The 27471-nt window shown below is 41.0% G+C and overlaps 1 protein-coding gene across 3 annotated transcripts in view; it reads left to right on the top strand.

Moving 5' to 3' along the window:
- Positions 1–27471, top strand: part of RMDN3 (regulator of microtubule dynamics 3) — a 33769-nt gene that overhangs the window by 405 nt on the left and 5893 nt on the right. For 2 of the 3 annotated variants that reach the window (XM_088670843.1, XM_035111252.3), the window contains exons 2-11: positions 1467–1651; positions 2738–2933; positions 5124–5270; positions 9151–9415; positions 10992–11094; positions 12351–12411; positions 20609–20684; positions 21473–21550; positions 24072–24170; positions 24913–24966. In XM_088670843.1, coding sequence (XP_088526969.1) covers positions 1474–1651; positions 2738–2933; positions 5124–5270; positions 9151–9415; positions 10992–11094; positions 12351–12411; positions 20609–20684; positions 21473–21550; positions 24072–24170; positions 24913–24966 — 1257 coding nt within the window. In that variant the 5' untranslated portion in view covers positions 1467–1473. Of the gene's footprint in view, positions 1–35; positions 795–1466; positions 1652–2737; positions 2934–5123; positions 5271–9150; positions 9416–10991; positions 11095–12350; positions 12412–20608; positions 20685–21472; positions 21551–24071; positions 24171–24912; positions 24967–27471 lie in introns of those variants that run through there. The other variant, XM_035111260.3, reaches the window with a different exon arrangement.

Here is a 27471-nt window from a genome sequence, read left to right on the forward strand (position 1 = left end):
GGCTTTCCTGATTCTTTGGGCGCGCGCGCGGCCTCCTTTTCGAGTAGGGGAAGGAGGCGAAGGAGGAGAAAGGGGCGCTTGCCTGTTGAAGCATCAGTTCCCGGGCACATAGAACTACACACAGGCAGAGGGAGTGGGGGAGAGAGAGTCAGGTGTCACTTTTTAAAGAGGGACGGTGTAAGTCCCATACGTGCCTACTCTGGAGTAAACCCCACTGAGTTCAGTTGGCTTACTCCCATGTAAGTGAGTGCGGGGTTGCACCCTCCATCTCTTGTCAATGCAGCCCGCAGCCCAAGAGATCCGCTACGCAAATCCATTCGTCTCTGCGGTGCCACAGATCTCTCTCTCTCTCTCAGCGTTTTGCTGCAAACGGACCAATAATGTGGCTCCTCGGAATTTAGAACTCGGCCTTCTCAGCGCATGCGCCTGGAGCGACGGGAGATGCTGGGACAACGCGCCTCCTGTCGCCCATGGGTGGGGGTCGGGGTGCGGGTGGGGAAGGGGCGTGTGCCTCAGTTCTGCGGCTCACCAATTCCCGCTATCTCTGAGCACACCCAGTAGGGGGGCGATCCCTACATGCTCCTTCTTTCAGTAACGTTTGTGGTTTAAGAACCGCAGTGTCATCGCGGGGTCAGAGGCTTGGCCCAATTATCAAATCGCCTGAGCTGGGTAGACAAGAGTTTAAAACCTGTTTGGTGGTTTTGGACCCCTAAGGCTCAGCATTTCTTATCTCGAAACACATCATGTAGATGATGCTGACAAACCGTATTAAGGGGACACTGGTATATTTACATGTAAGTGGGTTTAGATTTCTGTGTATTTGTGTATGTACGGTATTTAGGCATATATATGAGAGAGACAGCTAAAATTGGAAAGAGTGACCTGGGAAGAAGATTATGTGGCTTCAGTGCTTTAAAATTACTCCTAATGCGGATGGTGTCCTGCTTTGAAATGGGAGTGTTTTTGGCAAGGTTGCTGGGTTATCATTTGTGTCCTCCCTGTTACCTGTTGAGCTCCTGCATTGAACTGTATCCGGGTATTATCTGGGTGAAATGTGTATAGCTTCAACTACAAACTTTATCATGTGGAATGAAATCTCATTGAATGACCTTTGGTATTTGATTATATTTCAGTGTAAAATTCTGTTTCCCCTAAGCATTAATTTGCCATTGAGGTCACCAAATCAGGATTTCCCTCCTATATAGACAGAACATCAGAGTATTTATTTTTACATATTCTGAGAAGTAGGTTGCTGTCTATCTCTCGTATCAAGGAACTGACGGCTATGTTGCTGCACCCTTTTTTTTTAATTTAAAAAATACTTAGCTTGTAAATATTTTAGACTTATTTTATTTTGAAATATTGTTAAGGACATAACACTTACCAAGTGTTATAATACAGCTCTTTCCCCTTCATGTTCTATCTATTTCATAAATACAAATTACGTCCTGCTTGAATTGTTTCAGATGCATCATGTCCAAAATGGTGGTCTTCCGTGTGGGACTTGGTGTGGTCCTGGGAGCAGCTGCAGGAATAGGTCTCTTCTACTACTTCTACAAACAAAAGAGAAAAAAGCCCCAGCAAAGAGGGCGATCCAAATCACCAATGGGCGATCCAGAACACACACAAATTCTACAGCCTTATAATCAGGGTACAAAGATGCTTTCCATTTTTTTAAATTATCTTTTGTACTTTCTCTCTCTCTAAGACTAGAGTTACTCAAACTGTTAAGAGGTTGTGAGGTTAATTTATCACTATTAAACTTGGAATTCACATGCCTAGTATTACTCTTATTTGCTCAATTTCAGTGAAAGTATGCTCTGAGATGAATGTGCAGATTAGTTGAGAATTCTGTTTATAAGCTATAATTACTTTAAAAATAAGGATACAACTCTGCTGAACTTGCCAGATGAGAATATGTTAAAATATTCAAATTTTCTGTAAATTAACAAATTACAATTAGATGCTAAGTTGTAAATGCTTAATGTGTACAAGTCTGCATATGCACAAGACTCTTTCTGCAGACTGGGAACCTGGAAAAGCAGTTATATTAGTGTAGGTTATATACCCTTGTAGGGATGCGGGTGGCACTGTGGGTTTGCCGATCAGAAGGTCAGCGGTTCGAATCCCCGCGACGGGGTGAGCTCCCGTTGCTTGGTCCCAGCTCCTGCCAACCTAGCAGTTCGAAAGCACCTCAAAGTGCAAGTAGATAAATAGGTACCGCTCCAAGTGGGAAGGTAAACGGCATTTCCATGCGCTGCTCTGGTTCGCCAGAAGCGGCTTTGTCATGCTGGCCACATTTCCTGGAAGCTATACGCCAGCTCCCTCGGCCAATAAAGTGAGATGAGCGCCGCAACCCCAGAGTCGATCACGACTGGACCTAATGGTCAGGGGTCCCTTTACCTTTATATACCCTTGTACTATTTATCTGCAAAATGTTGGCAGTTAGCATGTTTGCATCGCTGTATCAATGATATGTACAGTGCTATGGGAATTGACTCGGTTTTTATCTCTTTTTCCTGGGAAGTCTCTGGGTTCTCCATTCAGGGAGAAGCTTCCTTATACCAAGTCAGACTTTTGATGCATCTAGCTTAGTATTGTCCACCTGACTAGCTGTGGCTTTCGCCAGGGTTACTGACAGGGGACATTCCCCTTCAAACCTGGAGATGCCAGGGATTGAACCTGGGAGTTTCTCCATGCCTAGTTGTGTTGCAGCTGCTTCATTTTCTTTCTCTAGTTCCACGGATGAGACAAGCACCAGTGGAAGGTGGTGATAGCATCCCATATACAGCTCATCTAACACAAGAAGAACAGGCTGAAGTGCTGAACCGTCTGGACTTTGTGCTCAAAAGCCTTATAGAACTGCGACATGAAGTGGAAGAGTTGCGGAATACCCTGCAGGGTTTAGCAGGAGAGATAGTTGGAGAAGTCAGGTTAGTATAAAGCTATTTCCTGCAGATTCCGGGTTGCTGAAAATTACATGAACCATGTTTTGGGTGAAATTGTTATTGTGCTTTCCTTTTTTAAAACTGTCACTGCTATTTGTAAAACAGTAATTCTTCCCGAGTAATTTCACTAATATTCAGCAAAAAGCTACAGATATGCTAGAGGCACATGTCCTTACAAGGATATTTAATTTCAACATGTTTCTCTCTTTTTTTCTTCAGCTATCTACAAAGCGTCAACTTTTATCACACTAACCAATATTTAAAATTTGCACCATTTGATTTCATATCTGTTGCCAAATGTTGTTTGTAACAGGTTGTCAGCCCCCAAAATTGATACCGGAGCAGAACACTGGTATAAAGCAGTTTATCAAGCAGTTCAGAATTGAATCCAAAACTAAGAAATGTGTAGATGTTTGTATTGTGGGAAGAGTAACTTCTGAAATAACTCCACTGGAAGATTTTGGGTGAAGCCTTTTGAATGATTCATGCTAATATTGACAGCTGTAGAAAAGACGCAGCAATGAAAGAGCACCTGACTGCAATCCTATACACACCTTGGGGGAAGCTTCATTGAACTTGATGGGACTTTTTCCTGACACGTGCATAGGATTGCACTGCTATGCTTCTTAGTGGATGACCATTTATTTTTTCCTGGAAGTTCTTCTTAGTATAGTATGTTTGGCTAGTGATTTTTCCCTAACAGATATCCCAGACTCCGTAGACTTCACAGCCCTATCTAATCTGTAAAGTTGAATGCATTTTTGTCAGTTTCCTAATAATAATAATAATAATAATAATAATAATAATAATAATAATAATAAAGAGGAAAGAGGAGAGCGCAAAATATGGTCTGAAGCTCAACATCAAAAAAACCAAGATCATGGCCACTGGTCCCATCGCCTCCTGGCAAATAGAAGGGGAAGAAATGGAGGCAGTGAGAGATTTTACTTTCTTGGGCTCCTTGATCACTGCAGATGGTGACAGCAGTCACGAAATTAAAAGACGCCTGCTTCTTGGGAGAAAAGCAATGACAAACCTAGACAGCATCTTAAAAAGCAGAGACATCACCTTGCCGACAAAGGTCCGTATAGTTAAAGCTATGGTTTTCCCAGTAGTGATGTATGGAAGTGAGAGCTGGACCATAAAGAAGGCTGATCGCCGAAGAATTGATGCTTTTGAATTATGGTGCTGGAGGAGACTCTTGAGAGTCCCATGGACTGCAAGAAGATCAAACCTATCCATTCTTAAGGAAATCAGCCCTGAGTGCTCACTGGAAGGACAGATCGTGAAGCTGAGGCTCCAATACTTTGGCCACCTCATGAGAAGAGAAGAATTGTTGGAAAAGACCTTGATGTTGGGAAAGATGGAGGGCACTAGGAGAAGGGAACGACAGAGGACGAGATGGTTGGACAGTGTTCTCGAAGCTACGAACATGAGTTTGACCAAACTGCGGGAGGCAGTGGAAGACAGGAGTGCCTGGCGTGCTATGGTCCATGGGGTCACGAAGAGTCGGACACGACTAAACAACAACAATAATAATAATTTATACCCCACCCATATGGCTGGGTTTCCCCAGCCACTCTGGGCAGCTTCCAACAGAAAAATAAAATTACAGTAATCTATTAAACATTAAAAGCCTCCCTGAACAGGGCTGCCTTCAGATGTCTTCTAAAAGTCTGGTAGCTGTTTTTCTCTTTGACATCTGATGGGAGGGCGTTCCACAGGGCGGGTGCCACTACCAAGAAGGCCCTCTGTCTGGTTCCCTGCAACTTGGCTTCTTGCAACGAGGGAACCGCCAGAAGGCCCTCAGTGTTGGACCTCAGTGTCCGGGCAGAACGATGGGGGTGGAGACGCTCCTTCAGGTATACTGGACCGAGACCGTTTAGGGCTTTAAAGGTCAGCACCAACACTTTGAATTGTGCTCAGAAACGTACTGGGAGCCAATGTAGATCTTTCAAGACCGGTGTTATATGTCTGTTATACTTTTATATTCTATGACACAATAGTTGAATAAGGTCTGATTTTGTAGGACTAATTTGAATTATACTGAGCAGACTAGAATAATTATTTTGGTGGTTTGTGGGTGCATTAGAAAAGGGAAAGGGAAACAAACAATTAATGGGAAACAAACAATTAAACAGCGTAAGTGTCTCGTGCTAATATCTCCCCTTGCAGAACCCAACTAGAGGAAAGCCAGAAGGTTATTCGGCGGAGGCGTGCTGTATATCCCAGAGAAAGGAGTGATTCCACAGGTTCCAGCTCTATATATTTCACAACCAGCTCTGGAGCTGCCTACACTACTGATGGTGAAAGTGAGGGAGGGTAAGTGAGAATTAGTTCAAAGCAAGGATTAGTTTTAAGGCAGCAGCAGGTTCTATAAGAGAACTGACTAGTAAAATATCTATTCTGTGCTTAGTATTGAGCCTCATCAGGGAAAGTTCAAAGAGAAGTAAAATGTTGTTAAATTTCTATGTAATGTTTTCTTTAGTAAGCCTTGCTGTTCGCTTAGGGCAGCCTTTGAGGTGACAAACAATTTGGAGGGGCTTGTTTCATGCCTAGTTGTGAAATTTGACATTTCTGAACTACAGTGGTACCTCGGGTTAAGAACTTAATTCGTTCTGGAGGTCAATTCTTAACCTGAAACTGTTCTTAACCTGAGGTACCACTTTAGCTAATGGGGCCTCCTGCTGCCGCTGCCGCCGCGTGATTTCTGTTCTCATCCTGAAGCAAAGTTCTTAACCCGAGGTACTATTTCTGGGTCAGTGGAGTCTGTAACCTGAAGCGTCTGTAACCTGAGGTACCACTGTATCTGTAAAGAGTTTGGAGCTAGACCTCACTTCAAAAGCTTTTAAGCAGAGATTGCATGATGCATCCCTCCAGATAGACAGATCAACTGTAGCAATTTCTAAAATAGCACTACAGAGGAATCACTGCGTACATAGGAGTTCCATTCCTGGCTGCCAGACATGTAAGTGTGATGTGCCCAATTCCATTCCACTCCACCCCATTCCGCCCCACCCCCTTTGGGAGCCAAAAACAGTGTGCCTGTCAGCGGCCACACATTTGCTGATCTCGCATGAGTGTGGAGGTGCCTGTATTTTATAAGATTTCCCTTACGTTCCTTTTTAACTGCCTTGTTAAAAGGATTTTGAAAAACAGAGAGCTAGAATGGCCTTCGCTTTCGAAAAATTATTTATTAATTAAATAATTATATCCTGCTTTTCATCATCAGAACATAAAACAAACTCCAAAAGGGTGCAAAGGCATCTGAAAGTCAATACAAACAGTTCTTATCTAACATTGTGAAAATTGAAAATTGATATATTCTAAAATATTAATTTAATTAATATGTATTTTATTTCATGAAGTTTATAATGCGAATGTTTTATTCATAATTTTGTTCTGAAGATTCTGAACTTGTCATGCCTAATAAAGGTTATTGATTGATTGATCTAACATCGTGTGGGAGGGATGCCTGTTTAATGAGATTCCTCAGCTGTCTTGGAAGGAAGGTTCAGAAATAATGCCATATTTGTCCTTGTGGCTCAAACCGATTTCATGACCTTACATAGATTTCTAGAATGTGTTGTACTTGGGAAAGAATTTGGGGAGAGATGTGAAGAAGTCTGACCATGAGTCTGTAATTTATCTGCTGAGTGAACAATACTGTATAAAGAAAAAACTATGAAGCTTGTACACTTTCTATCTGAATCTCTTATTAGGGAGATTCAGAATATTAAGTTTGTTTTGTGCTTTTATTATTTAGGTGTTACTATAATTTTATTCACCTTTGTGTATTTCTATGGCATTTCATTCAAGATTTGTTCCAAGACAAAAAGTTTTTTGAAGGAGTATGTTGTAAAAAGGAGTTGTGATCTGCTAGGAACATTTGGCATTTTGTGTTTATGTGATATATAGTTTAGTTTGGGTCCAAAATAAAGTTCTACTGATTTTACCTTGCGTAAATGTAAACTTCAGTTTTATAATGGTCCGATGACTAGATACAAATAAACAGATCTAATCATATTGATGAATGAAAACCACAAGCATTTCTTTCCCTGTGGCTTGTTTTTGATTTGGGATATTAATCCTTTAGTAGTGGTTATTGTGGAGAAATAACTCTTGCTAAGCTAATAAACTGCTGAATGGTCTTAGCCTGGGAGCATTTATTTATCTGCTGTATTTATATCTCACCTTTTCCCCAAGGAACTCCAGTATGGTACATGGTTCTCTCATCCCCACCCACCCTATTTTGTCCTCAGAATGACTCTGTGAGGTTGGTTAGATTGAGAGAGAGTCACCCAGGGAGTGTCATCTTTTATTTCTTTACGGACAATATTACTATGCTTCCTCATAACCAAAGTTATGGATGGCATGCCTAAACATCATTAAAATACAATAAAAGCAATATAAATAAAATCACAATAAAACACTTCAGAGACTGCAATAAAATGGGGCGAATGCAGGCCTTAAAACTTTTAACAAATCAGAGCCTCAAAATCTTTTAAAGCCCTAAAAAGGTCCCCTAAAAAGCATTGGAGAATAAAGTCTTTTCCTGATGCCAAAAGGAATACAAAGTACAAATAGTTGGTGGTAGGTGAGCCGCTGTGGAGAGGAAATTCCACAACTGGAGTACTATCAGTGAGGAGGCCCACTCTGTAGTCACGAAACAGAGTACTTAATGCTGGCGCTTTGAGAAGGGCCATTGGTGACCTCGTGAATGAGTGGAATTTGAACCTGGGTTGCTAGTCCTAGTCAAACATGCTAACCACTGTACTCTGGACCCATACAATTGCACACGGAGTTTGGTCCTTTGAAAAAGGAGGTAAAACACACACATCCTGCATATACTCCAGAGCTTTTTACTGAGTGACTTTGCACATACATACTTATCTCTAAGTGATGGCAACATCAAGTTATGTGATTATGTGAAATAGCAGGTACAAGCAGGGTTTTCATGCAGCTTGATACCATTTCAGATACTTCCTGTATTTTAAGTAGCAATATAAAATCATATGAAGGTTCTGGTCGGAGTACTACAAATAATTGAATGTTTGAAGTGACATATTTTGTCCCACACCAGAGTAGCACTCCAAAAATGTATTGGGAAACTGTTTAAGGAAAGTAAATATAAATGTAGTGGGTAACTCAGTTGCAGGAGTGGGAATAATTCTTAAAAGTGCACTGAAAAACACGTGGAGGGATGATGTAGGAAGATGTAGAAATAAGCTAACACTTACCAGCTAAAGCACAGTATGTTGGCATCACTGCCATGACTTATTGATAGAAGATTGTCAAGTAATTATCATTCTGTAGGATGTAGATTCACAGTTCTTGACAGTGTTGTGAAATATATTGCAAAATCAGCATGGTTTTTGGTTGTATAGTTCTACTTTTATTCTAGTTTACTACTTATTAAAAATGCCTTAAAATATTATTTTTAGAAAATGCAGTCTTTTCCGATGGAGCTGGGACACACAGTGCATCATATCTAAGTTTTAGTAGACCTGTTGAAATAATGGGCCTACATTAATTATATCTATTAATTTCAACGGGTCTGCTATGAGTAGGACTAGCAGTGGCTACAACCCACTCAGTTGGGAATTAGACTGATGGCCCATGCATGTGTGCTGTGGTTCGTTGGTCAGGAATTTTGGCTTTGTTTTTCAGTTCCAGATTTTGATGCCATTAGCCCGTTCTGTTGTGTTGTGTTGTATGTTGTATCTACTGCTGGTACTAACAGCTGTTGCATAGCAGGAAGTTTAGGATGTTTTTTTCCTATATTAGCATTCTGTTCATAGAGTTGGATCCAAATTTCCCTGAATAGAAGGGCTCCTTCTGTCCACTTCTGATCCAGAAGAGGTATCTCATTAGTGGAAGGGCAGAAGAGGATATTTGTTTATACCCCCGCCAACACTGTTCTGGAGAGTCTCCCCATCCTCTTGAGCAGATCTTTGAAGGTTGGGAGGGGTTGCAGAAGGATAAACAAACCAGCCAAAGTTAGTCTCTTCCCCCTTTTCTGCTAGTGGAAGTGTGATGAGCGGAACTCCCTTAGGGAGAAGCTTCTGCCACGAACAAAGTTCAGGCACAAACTTCGATTTCTTAGGATGTGAAATCTATTGACTTTAAAAGGTTTGATTGTTTTAAATTTATGTTATGTTATGTTAATGTAATGACTGATTTTCTGCAATTTGTCTTAAAGCTATACTACAGCCAACGCAGAGTCTGATTATGATCGCGAGTCTGATAAAGAGAGTGAGGAAGGAGAAGATGAAAGAAGTTGTGAGACTGTGAGAACGGCAAGGAGGGATTCCTTAGACCTGGTCAATGAGGATGAAACACTGACTTTGGACCCTGCTACAGACGAAGCACTTGGTCAGTTGCTCCAGCAAGCAGATCGCTTGCACAGTGGGAGCGAACAGGAGAAGAGAGAAGGATTCCAACAGCTGCTTAACAATAAACTAGTGGTAAAGTTCACTCTAGCAATTTCCCAGAAAAACTGAGCTGAGCTAACCAGCAGGGAGAACAGAACAGGATGTTGTGCAAGGTCTTGTCTATACCACAATCCTAAATGAGACCAGGCATCTAAAATGCGGTGTTGCTTATGCTGCCATTAGAAAATTAAAACCCTCAAAGCCTGTGGGACTTGGCCTCTCCTTAAAAGTATTAAATTATGTTTTGTTTATTGCGTATTGAAGCATACAGTAACTCAATCCCCTAATGTATTTAAAAGTGAAACCGCAGCATCTCTGAAGTTGATAGCAAAGCTCTCCTCAGACTTATTACAGTGATGATTTAAGCATAATTGTTTCATGAAATGTAGATACAAACTTGCTTTATATATACAATGTCAACAAGTCAGATGGTCAGTGTTTGCAACATGGTTGGGAATCAAACATGTAGAGAAGGGCTTACCAGTACCCAAACTTTTCCCATCTTCATTTGGCATTCATTTCTCAGTCTGTTCTTCTAATGTGTCTTTTAAATCTTTTGTGTTGCTAATGCTATTTCAAGTCTTCTACTCCTGCTTCGAGGCTGCCCTACCCAACTGCTGCAACCTACTTGCTATGCTTGAAGTTGGATCTACAGTATTATCCAAGAACTGTTGTTCTGCCTTAATACTCACCCAGTTATTGAGAAATCGCTTCATTTTCTCTCCCTGTCCCAACCCCACTGTAAAATTAGGTTAGTGAGCCTGGAATTTATAGCTGTGTCAGTAGTTATACATCTGCTTTATATATCATTGTACCAAATTAATTGGCTCTGTAGTGGCCAACTTGCTTTTATGAAGTCTCACACAGGTCTCTAGTTCCCAGTCCTCCCCACAAGGGGGAGTATTGTCCAATTCAGCCATGCATAATGTGCACATGGCTGGTTTATTCCATCTAGCGGCCATGGCTGTGGTACATCTGCCATATGCTGCTTAAGCATATATATGCTTAAGCAGACACCTTTGTCTGCTTGCAAAGTAAGCCCCGTGTGACACCAGCAGAGCAACAGCTTATTTGCAGGAACAGGAACTTGTTCTAGGAAAGTTTCTATTTGACATAAGTGTTTGACTGTCTGACCTGAATCCTATAGTTTCTTTATTAAAATCTAAAGAATGGGAAGAATACTACACTTTACTAATTCAGGCAAGTGAAGAGATTTAAATGAATTATTGAGTTGGTTTTGCTCGTCTTGCTTGCTTGTCAAATTATTCACAAGCTACGTTAAAAAAAAAACCTGCAATATGTTATACTTGGAAATCCCATTTTCTTTTAAGCAAACAGGTGAACTAATAAATAAATAAAATTTCCAGTAGCACCTTAGAGACCAACTAAGTATGTTCTGGGTATAAGCTTTTGTGTGCATGCACACTTCTTCAGATACCAGGCTGCATGCACACAAAAGCTTATACCCAGAACATACTTAGTTGGTCTCTAAGGTGCTCCTGGACAATTTATTTATTTATTTTGACTGTGTCAGACCAACATGGCTATGTACCTGAATCTAGAATCACGTGAACTAATAAATGTGAACTAACATTTGTTTTATCCACAGTATGGTGACAAGCAGGATTTCCTTTGGCGCCTGGCCCGAGGTTATAGTGATATGTATGAAATCACGGAGGACACAGATGAGAAGTTATCTTTTGCGTCTGATGGTAAGAAGGCACTTTGAGATAAGGGTGGGTGCATTTCCCCAGTGAGTTGTATTGGGCATTTATTTACCTGCCTGCCTTGGAAAAATGTGGGTTACACACACACACACTCACACTCACACTTACACTTTTGTTTGTGTGTTTGTTCCATTTATATCCCACCTTTCCTCCCAGAAGCCCAAGGTGGTGTACACTGATTCTCTGCCTCCCCATTTTATCCTCATAATAACCCTATGAGGTATGTTAGGATGAGAGACTATGACTGGACCAAGATCACCAGTGAGTTTCATGGCAGAGCAGTTATTTGAATCCTGATCTCCCAGGTCTTAGTCCAACCACCACACTACACTGGCTCTCAATTTAAAATTACAGATTCCCCCCCCCAGTGGATTATTCTTACTCCTAAAATGAAATCATGTGTTAAAGAAACTTGTAAACAGAATTGTCCTCAGAGAACTGCTTTGCAGGTGCTGCAATTGCATTGCATTTGCTGGTTTTATCATGCAACGCAAGACTTTTGTAGCATGACTGGTACAATAATTTTGAATAGCTGCATCTATATTGGATGCGTGTGCCAACCCCCACTTTTGATTCATATCACTGCTACAAACTGCTTTACTCCTCCTCAAATTCCTGAGCTTATGCTTGTCTCAAAATTGTCCGCTTTCCTTTACCTCCTCTGTTGCTGCCTCCTTGTCATTGGCTTCAGACAGCAACCACCTACTTCTCTTTCTGATAGGGCAAAACTAGGCTCTTTGTGAACTCTCAGGCTGCAGTTCTGCTGTCTGCACCCTGAGCACACATTGCTATGGGAGATGGGAAGCTGGTAGTTTCAAAGCTATAGTTTCCCATCTGAATATGGTACTTCATATGTAGCATGTCTCTCTTTTAAAAGTGTAGTTAAATGCTTGCTCATTCCTGCCTTGTCTCTCCCTTTGTGACAGCTCCACAAATATTAGGGGTGAAGTTTGACCTCAGGGGTTCTGGCCGGAACCTTAACCTGGTTTTCTGGGTCGGGAGGCATGTGAGCCAAAAACCTATGGGCTCTGTTTCCAAGAGTGTCAGACGATGAGGTGCAGCTCTTCAGCTGTCATAATGTGTCACCCTAGTATTAGGCTGCTGTTTTCTGAAGAATATCTGCTTACTGAATGTGTGAAACTTCTTTGTATCCTGTTAATCTCCAGTTTCAAAGTATTTGAAGGGTTAAGTGTTTAAAATGTGGCACACAAACAAGTTATTTTTGTTGGTTTTCATTGCAGGAAAGGATGAGGCAGAAACAGCTTTGCAGATGGGAGATCAAAGTGCTGAGTGTCACCAGTGGTATGTAATTACTTCCTTTGTGAAGAAAAGGCAAAAAGAGGAGAATTGTTTTATATATTGGCCTTCTATATGTTGTCTCTTTAGACACAAACTTTTCAGAAGTATAGTCCACATACAGAGCTGCTGTCCTCTTAAATGTGCAGATTTGATTTATCCTTCTTCCACTAATACTTATTCATTTGGCAGAAGAGTTTGAGTTTATGGACAGAGCTGTTTACAATTAATCAAAATATGTTTTCCCCATTTGCTCTTGTCAGCTAATGACAAACTGGCTCAGAACAATTCCCCCAGAGGAATTTTTTTTTTTGCTGTTAGAATAATAAGTATGTTTTGACTCTGAAAATATGATTCGTATCAGTGTCTTATGAGCCCTCATCTAGTAATTTACTGCTTTTCCCCAGAGTTGTAGAAAAATGGAGTCTAGGCCTATATCCTGGACAGTTCTGTTGCTTCAAGAAAACAAATGACTCCTATTTTGCCGCCTCCTAATCTCTTTCTTCTGCAAGCCTGCAGTTCAGCTGCAATACAGCTGTGATTTTAAAATCCCAAGAACAACACTACTTACTGTAAAATTATGATACAGATACCACCTGGTGGTGCTAATAAGCCATTGTCACAGGTAAAATAACAATGACTTCAGAGGAGTCCCATAAATGTCAATATTTTTTCTGTTAAGTGCAGTAGTAGCCATCAGGGGTGGCACAGGTGAGACAGCATTGCTCACCTGGCATCCCAATGCTTGCAGCTCTGCTGGTTACTGAAAGAGGGAGGGACATGACAACAGGGAGTTCAACATGGGCGCCCAGTTAGGAGTATTGGATTGCCTCTGCCTCTGTGGCTCCACCACGCTCTCCACTGCTTTGTCCCTCTTGGTAATTGGCAGTGATGTGTGGGGTTGGGAAGCCAGGTGAGCAACACCATGCTGGCCACTGCTGCTTAAGTGTCATAGGCTTAAGTGCCAGGTGGGCTGCTTATAAAGCATCGTTCATGTTGAACCTTTTATATACTGTGCCTGTAAAACTAACATATAATGTTTAACCTACTAGAAAACTGAGATGGTAAATAAGATGAGCTTAATACTAGGGTTATCAGCCCCTTATACTCTGGCGATTTGAGAGTGTGAAGTATGAATAACTGCTATTGCTTTCATGTGTGCCCAGTGCTTTTTGTCTTAAATTTTTTTAAGAGGTACTCTCATTTTCCTACTCATATTGAAACAATGCCCCTCAACGAGGCCAAACTTAGATTCACAAAATGTTTAGGGGTATGTATACCGCTGCGTTCCCCCAGAAAAGAAAGCATTCTGTCTTTCTGCTGAGTGGTGTATTATTCAACTTTCCAAAAGGCAAGAACAGAATTAAGTGTTTGAAGACCCGCTGCTATCGGCTAGCCTTTCAAGGGTGCTAAAACAAAAATACTGAATTCTTGCACACATTGGTCTAAATTTGGTGTCTAGTGGGAATGTGAGAAGGGTTTCATTGCATTATCCTTTCTACCAAGCAGTAAAAGGGAGCCTCTTCTTGGAACTCCCATCTGCTGCTAGAGGGAAGAGACTAAAGTTCTATATCTGCCAGCAGTAAGAGGCGAGCTTCAGAGTCATTAGGTATTGTTTCTGGAAATATAATGTTTTGCTGGTACAATGTAATACATGAGAAAACATGGGTGGCTGACCCAGTCTTGTTTTTAATAGGATGTCCCAAGCTTATCCCACGACTTTCAAAACTAGTTGTAACATTTAATTGCGTGATAGAGGGAGAAAAATAGACACCCCTGTCAAAAACTACAGTAGGGCAACTCCATGTGCTGTAAAGCATGCAGTCTAATGTGCTCAGGCACCAATATGTGAATTCCCGAAGGCCTAGCAAAATAAAAACAACTGAAAATCCCCCATTGTTTCAGCATGTCTGTGGCCTCTGCATTCCTTAAAAACATACTCTGTGAATTAAGGATCAGGAGGAGGAGTTGCTTGTTTGCTTTGGCATTTGTTTGCATTTGCTGTTGAAAGAAATGTTGGAAGTACAACAAGAGCAGGAGGGGATCTCAGAGTGGTCTCTGGAGAGGAAACAGTGCAGGTGCAGCATTATCAGTCCTTTATGCAGTTAGAGTAGTTCTGAAAATATTTACAGACATCCTAAGAAGTCAAAGTTTTTTATTTGCCTTTCGAGACTGAACATAGAGAGTCAATTACAAGATGTGTGAGGCTGGCCTCCAGACCTAAATGGAATTCTGGCACATGAGTTGTCTCTTTTTTAAAGGGGTGTACAGAAAAACTGCAGTTCTCAAATGTTCCTGGGGGTTTTTTTTATGAACGAAGTGTGTTCACGAAACATGGTTTTTTTGAAGCTTAATATGCCCATTCTTCTTGATGTGAATTCTATGTACATTGTTTTGGGATAACCCAAAAGGTCCATAAAACTTGCTGAGATAAATTGTCATGTTTAGATTTAGAGCTACATAATTTGGAGTTGTTCCAGGTTATCTCTGTTAACAAAAAATCATTGGTAGGTAGATGCTGACTTTCTCCACTTACCAGTGGAGTTCTGCTCTGGATACCTAACTTTCGGGTTGCAGAAGCGGTGCCTCCAGTTACGGACTTTTCGGGTTAAGTACAGACCCCCGGAACGAATTTAATTCATATCCGGAGGGTCCACTGTACATGTGGGTAGCCCTGTTTAGGGAAGCTTTTAATGTCTGATGGATTTCTGTATTTTAATGTTTTGTTGGAAGTCGCCCAGAGTGGCTGGGGGAACCCAGCCAGATGGGCAGGGTATAAATAAATTATTATTATTATTATTATTATTATTATTATTATTATTATTATTATTATGTGGGTGACATGTAACAAGTACTTTCATGGGGTGTACTGCACCCAGGTTTGTGGCTGTTGCTGAGGAAGCAGGTGTTCAAAAGCACCCTAAAAGTGGCTTGGCCACTTTTGGCTTGGCTATTAGGAAGAGGGAGATTTGCAAAGTAGCCACTGAAACACTCTAGAGCTGTTGGTCACGATGGAACATAGGGGAGAAAAGGAACCATACCTAAGGAATTTCTTTGCATCAAGTGGAGCCTGTGCTCCTTCATAGGTTGTTGGACTCCAGTGCCCATCTGTCCCAGGCAGCATGGCCATTGGTCAGGGATGCTGAGAGCTTTAGTCTAAAATTATTTGGAGAGCCACAGCTCCCTTCCCATCCATCATCTAGGCTGCTTTTGATTCTGGTAACAGTAGATGCTTTACTAAGCAGCAGTGCTTAAACAGTTGAATTCTATGAAATACCTTACCCAAGTTTCATAATGTGTGTGTGTGTTTTTTTTATTGGTGGAAGCTGTCTCCTTCACTCAGCGCTGCTATTTTATAATGCAAACCGTGCTGCCCAATAAAACAACCAGTTGGTAAACTTCTAGGAATTTTATAAAAAAAAATGAGTCACAGCAACCTCTAGTCCAGATGTCAAAGCAGTCACTGAAATTTCTCACATCTATTTCCCTTTTTGTTCACTGTTTTGAAAATGTGGTTATTCAGAAGGGAAAATAGGGCCATATCCATATCAGCAGCTGTATTGCTCTGGTTTCTGACTCTGGATAGTAATCAATTTTAGCAGACCTTTAGTGTGGTCTCTGAATGACTGATCTTCCTGTGCAATAAATCTCTTAGTCTTGAAGGTGTCGCAAGACTCGTTTTTTGAAGGAGAGGGAAGAAATAGTTGGCTGAATGAATTCAAACTTCGTAAATTTTCATTAAGTGAAACTTATCCTGATGTTTCTCTTTGTATAGACAAGATTTTCGAGGAAAGTGTTTTCCTTGTATCCAGCAGATTTCCCTTCAGGAAACAGTTCATTTAAAAGTCAGCTTGAATTATTTCCTTCACTGATTGACCTTGTGGCAGGAATGAAATAGCAAGCCTGTTTTTTATAGCTAATGGGAAAGCTGGTGTGCAATAAAAGATACAGTTGGGAGGAGGGGAAATGCAGTATTTTTTTTCTTGCTTCAAAATTTAAACCATTAGCATTTTGTGGAGTACTACTCTATGTTAGAGCAGTTAAATAATATAAAAAAACTTCAGTAAAGGTTTGCAACCCCAAGGATAGAGAAAAAGCAAAACTCCAGTATGTGTGGTGTGATCCTTGACATAAAGTTACACCCCTTGTCCCTTCCTTCCCTGCATGCCAGATGGCAGCTTCAAAGGATGGTCAGGAGGGAAAGAAGTAATCCCCACCCCCAGTCCCATTCCTCCTATCAAATTATGTACCTTCCACGGCTGCTTTAAAAGAAGAATAACCATGTTGGGAGAGCTGATCTTGGCACTATTCATGTTCTCATTCCCCCTATACGAGCATCTTAGGGAAGATTCAGACAGCTGGAAGCCACCTACTATCGCAAAGCATTCCAAACTTTTCAAGTTGGTGACACACTTTATGGATATGCTTCATTTCATGACACAGCAATTCAGTTTTGCATCACTTCACGACACAGTAATTCAGTTTTACTAGCAAGGTAAAGGTAAAGGGACCCCTGACCATTAGGTCCAGTCGTGACCGACTCTGGGGTTGCGGCGCTCATCTCGCGTTATTGGCCGAAGGAGCCGCATACAGTTTCCAGGTCATGGGGCCAGCATGACTGGAGGTTAAACTAACCCTTTGCAGCCCCAGGAAAAGTGTTCATGTGACACACCACACTGCAACCAACACACTAGTGTGTCACAATGCACAGTTTGGAAAGCTCTGTACGCTTCCTGGTGCTCCTGTAACTACATCTTGAGAACTGCATGTTCCCTTGCAACCATGTACATGATGACACACACACATGCATCACCCTAAATGGCATTCAAATTCCTACCTGACCGTAAAACTCACAGGGTAAATGTGGGCTCATGATCTATTAGGCTAGCACATCTCATTAGTTGTGAAGGTAAAAATGAGGTTGAGCAAAGAGGAGAGAAAAGCCATGCATGCCTCTCTGAGCTCCTTAGAGGAAGGGATGGATGAACTGTAGTAAAAGAAAAACCTATTTTACCCCACATGGCTCTCTCTCTCTGTGTGTGAGAGAGATAAAACTGGACTTCATTGCACAAGGGAGGCTAGGGACAATTTCATACAGCAAGTATTTAAGTAGTACTGCATAGCTTGTGGGAGCCTTAAGAGGTATGCAATAGATTCAGCAGATTCTGGGTGACAAACTGTTCAGTTTGTTGCTGAAAACTAAAAGTTTGAGATCCTTCTCAAACTTGGGGTCCTTTTGCTATATGAAATATGGATGGGGGGGGTGAGATCTTTCTGGTTTCTTCCTTTTTATATAATGAAGTTTTCTCCAGGGAGATCTTGGAGCACTATAGAAGTCCCATTGCAACTTGTTTGCTAAGCACTTTGAGGACAAAATCACACATTACCTTGGCCTGCAGCCTACAATTTCAGCAGTTCAGCCGGAGAATGGTGCAATTGGGTGTAAGATTTCTCAAACCATAGTTACTAAACAAAGAATTGGTGTTGGGGCTGCACAGTATTTTCTCCCGTCCCCGCTCACACCGGCTTTGGTATGAAGATCCAAGTTTATTTTGTACAAGAGGACCCTGTTACGTCTGAACCAGAAAAATGATCACAAACCAGGATCTCTGTACAAAATCTGAAGCACAAGGTAAGGGTTGAGGGAGCGTGCAGGTCTGATGCTTGTTCCCAGCTTTGTAAGATTTACAAAGCCTAGGATGTTCTATCTGAGCCACATTTATGCGTACAGGAACTGCGTAGTCCTTTTTAATATGGATTAGGTGACTTTCAGTTGCTGCAGCTGTTCTTCCAGCCTCCCATCGACTGAGTAAAGGAAAGAAGAAAAGCACTAATGTAAATTAGCCACTTTGTAAAGCCTGCTTACCAAAAAAGGTGGGATATAAATCTCCCCACCCCCGCCAAGGCATATAATTGTACTGCAGGGTGTGAGGTAGACGTTTCCGATATCTGCAGTCCTAGGTGGCTGGTTCTGTTTTTTCAGCTGGCCAAGGTTCATGAGAATCTGCTTAGTTTTGAGTTCTATGGCAATGCTCCAAGATCTGAACCATCAACATATACTGTCTTTGAGCTGTGGGATACCAGCCGGTGAGACTTGAGACAAAACTCCCCAGTTTGTTTTCCAAGGAGAGAAGCTGCATCAGAACTGGTGGGAGAATTGTGCCGTATTGAGTTCGTCAACCCTATGTGGGCCGATTCATTTTCTTGTCCCTCACCGTTGCTATGGAGAATGTGAATTTCTGCACAGTTTGACACTTCTTGAAGGCCTGGCCCGGCTTAGTATGTTAACCAGGAAAGGTGGAAGGAAAAAAAAGATGTGTTTACTTGGACATAAACCTTGCTCAGTAGGATTTACTCCCAAGTAAGTGTTCCCAGGATTGCAGCTCTGGTGTTCTTTCAGCTCATACTAGACTCCCCAAAAGTTACTGTTAATGGCAGGCTTTTGTTAAGCTGTTCAAATTCTTCTTGCTACCCCCAGTGATAGAAACTGAAAGTAAATATGACAGGATTTACAAGCAGTTACTGGGAAGAGTTTCCTAGTGCCTTGCTTCAGGGCAAGCGTGGAGGTAATTAACTGTGTTTATTTGAAGATCTACGAGTTCACATGGGGGTTATATGGCTTTCTCTTGTTTAAACAGCCTTGTAAAACTGTATTTTAAAGATCTCGCAAACTTTTAGTAGTGTTGCAGTAACTTTCATTAGATCATCCTAATGTTTTATGGAGTTGCTGTGCAGCCTGAATTAGAATCTGATATGAACCATTGAACTTTCAGACCTGTAACTTTCAGTAGCCCTTCATTGTGGGATTGTTCATTGATAACATGCCACGTCGCAGCTAGGTACACGCAAAACTGGCAGAAAGCTAATACTCAGTGTCAAAGCCTCTGGTATTTTCTTTACTTTATGTCCCCATGAGCGCAACATCCATTTTTCCTTTGTCTCTATAGTCTCTACTTTGGCTTCTCCCCACAATCTCTTTCCCACTGAGGTGATCCCTCTGTTTAACAATATGCATTGGTCCACAGCTCTTCCAAGAACAGAAGATTGAACTTGTGAACTTCTTCTGCATTACTTAAAAATTTGCAGGTTTTTAAAAATAAGTTTTTGTTCACAGCTGTCCTTTCATATTAAATGTTTTAAAAAAGGTTTTCTTGTATTTAATTTGCATTTTGTTAAATTTTGTTTACTATTTGTTTCAGCTGATTCCCTAAAGAAGAATCATGCTTAAAACATGTAGGGATGGTTATATCTTATTTGGCATTTTTTAAAGACAGGATTATTATATTTCATTTGGCATTTTCTTAGATATTCTGCTTCATACGTATAGAATGAATACTTTAATAATATGGTTTCCCACCTTTTCTTTGATTGGTAGGCAGCCTCTTTTCATGCCTCAACTAGTCCTAGACATCCTTTTATAAGCTCAAATGAAATAGCCAGGATCTGAATGTGTTGGCTTGCTCGCTTGAACATAATGCTGGATTGGGTCCCGATTTCTACGTACATGATCAGATTGGTTTCTGTTTGATTTATGTTAACCAAGCTTATCTGTGATTCTAGAGGGTCCAGAAAAAACCTCCTGCACGAGCTACTTTCCATGTATCAAAGGCTGGCCTCAAAATCCCACTTAGCAAGTGGCACAGGTGGTGTTTGTCAAGTGGAGTTCAACTTGGCCAAAGAAAAATAAAAAAATTCCTTCAGTAGCACCTTAAAGACCAACTAAGTTTATATTTTGGTATGAGCTTTCGTGTGCATGCACACTTCTTCAGATACACTAGAAACAGAAGTGTCAGACCCTATATATATACAGAGGGTGGGGGTGGGTGGGAATGGGTGATGGGCTGATGGGAGTGGTAAACCTGTAGATGGCTGTTAATTGGCCAAAGAAGTTTGAATATGAGCCCTCTGTGAGAACAACCTAATGGCAAGGCTGTAAAGCAGTCCAGAGAGGAGATAGTGACTCACCTGAGCCTTGGGGGACCAATTCAGGGTGTGTGTAAATACCTATGAAGTGACAAGGTATAAAACCTTGTGTTTGTAAACTGTTGTTAATTATTTGCCCTCTGTTTTCTTTATACATGACTTCTCTGGACAACAGAGTATTTGATATTTTCCTACCCCAGAACACAACCACAACACCATGATAAAAAAAAACCAGATTTTGGAACAATACACTAATGCTCAGGCTTACTGTAATTTCCAGGTATGCCATTTTATGTGGCCAGGCTTCAGAAAACGAAAGTATACAAAAACGCATACAAGCAGGGCACAATTTCAAGGTAAGATTATTTTTTTCTCTTTTAAAAAGACATTTATTGCAATGGAGAAAAATAGAGGATATTGTGTTGAAAAGGCCTGAGAACATGATAGGAAGGACACCAAATATATTACAAGGCAAAGCTGCAAGTAAGATTTCCAACTGATTATAACCATGGTCTGCTTCAAGCTACCCAACAAATTTATGGCTGAGGTTTATTCTGACTTTTGCGTCAGCCGGTACTCTGCACCATACATTTCTGCACCCTTCTGTCTCTCTCACCCTCTCTCATATAACACACACATGTACATGCAATGTGGGTACTGCTCTTCCAGGGTGCTGTTCTGTACTCCAGAGGACTGTGTGAAGTAAACATTCATGAAGATAGGGCAGGTTAATTTAATGGGTCTCTGCTTCAGTTGAATCCTACAATTGGTTCCTCCCATGCTTTTGTTTGTTTCGCATAACAGTCTCCAGTGCTGTAGGATCCCACAGTGGGAAAGCATCCACTATGAATGCATGTAAGAGGAGGATTTTAAAATGTGTGGCTGACATAAAAGAGGACATGCCGTTTGTGCCCTTTAGCAGATTTTAAGAAATGACTTAAAGAAGTTGCAGAGAGTCTTGTCTTTGATATAGACTCTGGTATTAGCAAGTACTATGTTACCAGCTTTTTGATAGTTTACTGCTTTCGGTCTTTGTTATATAGGAAACATGTTTTTAGTGGAATCATAGATTTATCCCAAAATGAGTGTAATCTTAAAATTGTGCTTAATGAATGAGAAATGTCTTTGCTGTACATCTCTTTAGAAACATGTAGACAAAGCAATTGCTCTGAAACCAGATGACCCCAAATCTTACTATCTCCTGGGCCGGTGGTGTTACCAGGTAAATCATTTTCTTTAATATGTATTTCTGAGGTCACAAGACATCATGCTAAATTATTTTGTCTATATTGTTGTTTGTTGTTGGCACCCGCCTGTCTTGGGAGACAATGAAAGAGTGTGTCCTATTCCTCCTCTGGTCAGTGCTGTGGATGCACAGCCAATCTCCAGGTGACGCGGTCGTCTGCAAGGGACTCCCACAGGGAGGAGTTAATATTGCCAGCCTTTCTGTCACATTTCCAGACATCTTTGTAACACAGAGTTGGTGTGCCAATGGGCCTGGTGCCTGAAGCCAGCTCCCCATAGAGCACGTCCTTGGGGATCCTACCATCTTCCATTCTGTGGACATGACCAAGCCAGCGTAGAGTAGGAAATAAAATACATCTGTTGAATGCCTTAGGGTTTTTCTGTTTTTAACTGTCTGGATTCTTTTATGCAATTTCAGCTGCCGATAAGATCTTCACAGAAATAGTCTGCTTCATTGATTTGGTTCAGCGACTCAGTTTTATTGCATTTATTGCAGATGGATGCAATTGTAATGTTTTGTGATGCTTCAAAATCCTGTTGAAATCTGTCCCACAGCTCCTTTCTCCACTTCTTCCTATATTTGGCAATTGAGTGTCGAAGCATTACTTGTTTGAGGCAACATTAAGAATAAGCTCAATTAGATCTTTGCATTGGGGTGGAATCTGCATGTTATGGCCTTGTGATGTGCGCTCTCTCTTTCTCTTTCTCTCTCTCTCAAACGTACACACACACAGAAGGCTAGTGGCTGCTAACTAATTCACTGGTCCTCAAGGCATTTACACTAGAATCTAATAGTTGACCAAAATGGGGTTTCTTAGGTAATGTGGGATGGCCAGCTTAAAAGCTGCTGATGTAGAGAGCCAGCACTGTTTTAAAATGCATGAATTGGCAACATGCGCAAAACAGCCACTAATGAGCAAAAAGTACTATTGGATTTGTCCCACAAGTGTCATATGGCAAGTAGTTTTAGATGGGAGTGTAATGTGTCTGACTGCAGAGATTTGTAGTGTGATCATCTGCTGCTACTGTTAATCCTGATTACTGTTTTATACCTGTGTTTGCTGGGCAGTGAGTATAAGAATGCTATTAGGATATTTATATTGTGAATTAGTGTCAAACTGATTGATGCTGGCTTCTTTTTGGCAACATGCATTTGTACAAAATATGTTCATGCTTTGTTTTATGAATATGAGGTATATTTAAAAAGTGATCCTTTTTAAATTGAACAAGTTAGAATTGTGTTGAATAATTTTGCAAAAAACCTGTTGTACCTTCTATTGAAACGTTACTAGTATTTGCACCAGTAGATGGCTTTAAATTATTTGCTGTCTCTATATATTGTGCGTGTTCTAGATTAGCAACATTATCTTCATGATTTATTACCTGGATCTGTTTTCTTTCTTTCCTCTTCCTCTGGAGGGGAAATGCTATTATGCTGAAAGCAGTTCCAAGTTGTAAGAAACTCAAGATCCTAGGTAGTTTTAAGATCCTGATTTAGTGCTTTGTTCATTGGAGGGGGCAAGGGAAGTGGACACAAAGGGATAGTGAAAGAAAAGCATTAGTTGCAGGCAAATGCATGCTTTCACTTTCCCCATAATTTTACTCCAGTAAAAACAATCACACTTCCCTCTTTTGAACACACATGGATGTGATTAAGGATGTTTCGGAGCACTCCAGGGCTCCTGCATACAGTGTATTTGTATAATGCTTAGCATGTGTTTTTCTTCTGTTGCTCTTATCAGAAACTGTTGCAGGTATTTAAAAAACTGTATCACATGCTTTATATTTTGGTGTAAAGAAAGGAATATATTTTGGTGTAAAGAAAGGAATGAATTGAGGGCAATTCATTCACTTATTGAGAAAAAAAACTTGACTGAGCTAAGTTTATTTAGTACAGTGACTACGAGGCATCCAAAAACAAAAAAAAAGGTGCCCAGGCAATGGGACTGCTAGCTCGCTCTTCCACTGCTAGCAGAGTTCAACTTGGCTGCAGTTGAGATTTAGTAGTGTTGGATAACAAAACAGAATGTCAACTAGAGTGTCATTACAAGCAAATGGTCATTTAAATATTGAATGGCAGTGGGGAGTAGCAACCTCTACTTCTCTAATATTTCGTCTCAAAAATGAAGGAATACTGGTGGGAGGAGACACTAGATTAATTGGTTCTTAATCCATGTAGCAATTCATTTCTGTAGTTGCTGGTGAGGGAGTAGGTGCCCCAGCTATTACTGCACATTTTAAGTGACGTTCAACATGATCGCAACACATGGAGGCCACCGCCATCTTACTTTGATGGTAAATAATCATGTTAATACCTTCTGTCTGGTATACCCTGGTCTCTGTAGAGCACCCACATTACATTATTCTTGGAGGGACGGATGCTTACTATCCTGTTCCTCTGCCATACCAATGGAATCACTGGCAAGATAGGCAGTGGTTATGTGTTGGCTGCCAAGTTATAGTAGGAAGATTATGTTCACCTCTTTGTTTTTATGCAGGTCTCTCATTTGGGATGGTTGGAAAGGAAAACTGCTGCTGCCTTGTATGAAGAACCTCCCACAGCCACTGTTCAGGATGCACTGCAGAATTTCTTAAAGGTACTAACAGTTGAGCAAAGCACTAAAATGCTAATAATAAATTATTATTATTATTATTATTATTATTATTATTTCAGTGAGTGGAATATGTTAGGACCTACCTTTTAGATGTATGGATCTATTTTGGTTTTATAATGGTTTTAGTCTTTCTACTATTTTGTAAACCACTTGAGTTACCCTTTGTAAAAGAAAAGTAACTAGTAAGTGCAATAAATAATAAACTTTTACACTCATAAACACACATCTTTTTCATCCAGTCAAATATGCAACAATTATCACAGTTCAAGGACACATTTCAGCCAGGCAAAAATACTTGGAGAGTATAAATCAGGACCACTGAGAGTCAGATAGGTCTGGAAGGCTGCATGCAGACCCTGGGCCTGAAGTTCCCCACCTTTGTCTTGAAGGCTAAAATAAATACTATGGGATAAGCTTCTAAGATTTTTGTGGTCTTTTAATGCAACAGACTAATACGACTTCCCCTCTAGATGTTTTGTTAGGTGTAAAGGTCATGTATTTTAATGGACAAGGGTAACTGACTCATATGGGCTACATCTGAAAGCCCTGCTTCTTAAAATGATGTGAGCATAGCAGAAGTTTCTCTCTAATAGGCCCCCTCTCCATTTTCATGAACCATTAGAGTGCAGACAGTTTCTCTCAGATGAACATTGTAGAACCTGCATAGCCTGAGCTTAAAGTCTAATCACTCTGAATCATCTTTAATTCTTCATATTCGTTGTAGGCCGAAGACCTGAGTGCTGGTTTTTCAAAAGTGGGAAGAATATACATTGCCAAGGTAAGGGTGTGTGTGTGCTGGGCCACTGACTGCGAAAAATTGTGTGTTTACATACATTAGAAGTTCAGAACTAGACTGCTTGGTTTGAACACATGAAACTGCCTAATGCAGAGTCAGACCATTATTTATTTAGAAAAACTATGCTACACCTTTCCGATGATCTGCGTCATTCACGATGACCATTAGGCATTCTAGCCCCTAGTATCTATTGCTCCAACCGGGTAGTGGCTCTCTAAAGCCTTGGGAAGTGGGATTCCCAAACCCTGCCACCCAAGGTCCATTTAACTGGTGGTGCCTGGGATTGAATGTGAAACCCTCTGCATCCCAAGTGAGCACTACGCCACCGGCTTATGGCCTCATTCCACATGATAAAGATGACTATCAAATGCAAACTAATGCAAAGATCTTAATATTTAGCTCAGAGCAGTTTCACAAATGAATATATCTGGCAGTAATGTTACCCATCATCATCATCATAGTAACAACAACAGGCTATGGTTTCTTCCTAAATGTTAATTACAATTCTACTCATAGAATAGCATTGGAGAATGAGCTTAAAGGTAGAGGTTGAAGTAAAGAGCCAAAGCAGGTTAAAACTGATGAGATACCAATAGAATCTGAAACAGTTACCAATTTAAAGAAGTATGTATGAAAGCGAGAGAACATAATCTTTTATTTCCTATGTTCCAGTAAAATTGCTTCCATGTGTATTAAGATCACAGAAGTAAATTTATGTCAGGGGACACTTGTGCTTTTCGTCAGATAATCATTCTGTACCTAGCTTGTTTATACAAAGCATATTTTCAATTATTTTTTAAAAATTGAATAAGATTATTGGGGGGAGGGCAAGGCAACCTGTCCCAGCTTGCCTTCTGCCAGCATACAAAGTGGGGCAAACCTGTGGTTGGATTATCTTGGCCAGGCATCCCCAAACTGCGGCCCTCCAGATGTTTTGGCCTACAACTCCCATGATCCCTAGCTAACAGGACCAGTGGTTGGGGGAGATGGAATTGTAGTCCAAAACATCTGAAGGGCCGAAGTTTGGGGATGCCTGATCTTTGCTGTGAGTCCTGGAAGACCTGCTCCCTGCCTTGCAGGTCCTTTCCCACTGGCCTGGGAGGGTGGGACCCTGACTGACTCCAACTACAAAAGCTGAGGCTGCCGAACAGAGACTTGGGCTGGGGATGTTGTTGCAAGGGGGGATTGCTGTTGGCTTTTAGTATCTATATTCTAGATCATGTTGTGATTTACGTGGAAATTGTTCAGTTTGCTTCCACAAAGGATTTGAAATATGTTCTTGTTTGCACAAACTGAATGATTTTTTTCTGGAACTGCATTGTCCTGTTTCTGTGACCTCCAGTTGGAGCCCATGAAAGTTTTAATGCCAAATGGCTTTGCTACAACAGCCAGAGGAGAAGCCAAGCAAGAGTGTAGAGGGATTTGCTCCCTGTAAAATCACAGTGTTCCTCAAGTCCCAAACAACCTCATTTTATGTTGAGTAGTGTAAAAATTTTATTAAACAAATAAATAATATTTTAAACATGTTTTAGTAGTTATATTTAGACTATCCTATACCTCTTAGCAAAATAACTTATCTGAGTCACTTGAAAATCACTCACCCTACCATTCCATTTTAACTAAGGCTGCAATCCTGCATACACTCAAACTTGGCCCTCCAGCTGTTTTGGGACTACAACTCCCATCATCCCTAGCTAACAAGACCAGTGGTGAGGGATGATGGGAATTGTAGTCCCAAAAGAGCTGGAGGGTCAAGTTTGGCCATGCCCATGGTGGGATTAATGTGAGTAAATATTCTTAGGGTTTCACAGTCTGACAGTAGGACTTTTATATATATCTAGCTAGTGTTTGAAGACAGGAGTGCCTGGCGTGCTCTGGTCCATGGGGTCACGAAGAGTCAGACATGACTAAACGACTAAATTCTTATATTCCAAGAAAATGATCTGTTGTACATAATTTTGTTGGCATCTGTCTGTCTTGGGAGACAATGGAAGAGTGCGCCTTTTGGAGGCGAATCGGGGTATTTTGATTCCACTGGTCATTCTGTGAAAACAAAGGGTAAAATATGTCCCAAGATGGTTAGACAAATTCTGCTAAATGGAGTCTGTGAGGAGGGTGTCTGCCCCATGCCCACACCCCAGGGGCGTGGCAGCCTCAGCACTATGCAGTCTTGTGCTGCAGGGGTGCAAGTGTGAACTGCACAACCACAAGAGCAGAGCTGAATGTAACGTCACATTCACTCTTGTGTTGCCGGCTCACAACATCCTCTTGGATGTGCATGTGAAGAACACCTTACCTGTGGCGATCACTATTGCCCATCTCTCAAACATCATTCTGAAGTGAATAGCACAGCTTAATGGGTTTGTACACGGACTGTTGATATCACCCATTCTGATGCCTCTCTCTTAGAGTTCAATCTACTATATATTTTGGAATGTGGTTTCTCTGGGCGTGTCCTCTTCTGTTCTCTTATGGGTTTCAGTGTTT

Source organism: Zootoca vivipara, chromosome 1, assembly GCF_965207765.1.
Source record: "Zootoca vivipara chromosome 1, rZooViv2.hap1.1, whole genome shotgun sequence".
NCBI classification, from domain to species: Eukaryota; Metazoa; Chordata; class Lepidosauria; order Squamata; family Lacertidae; genus Zootoca; species Zootoca vivipara.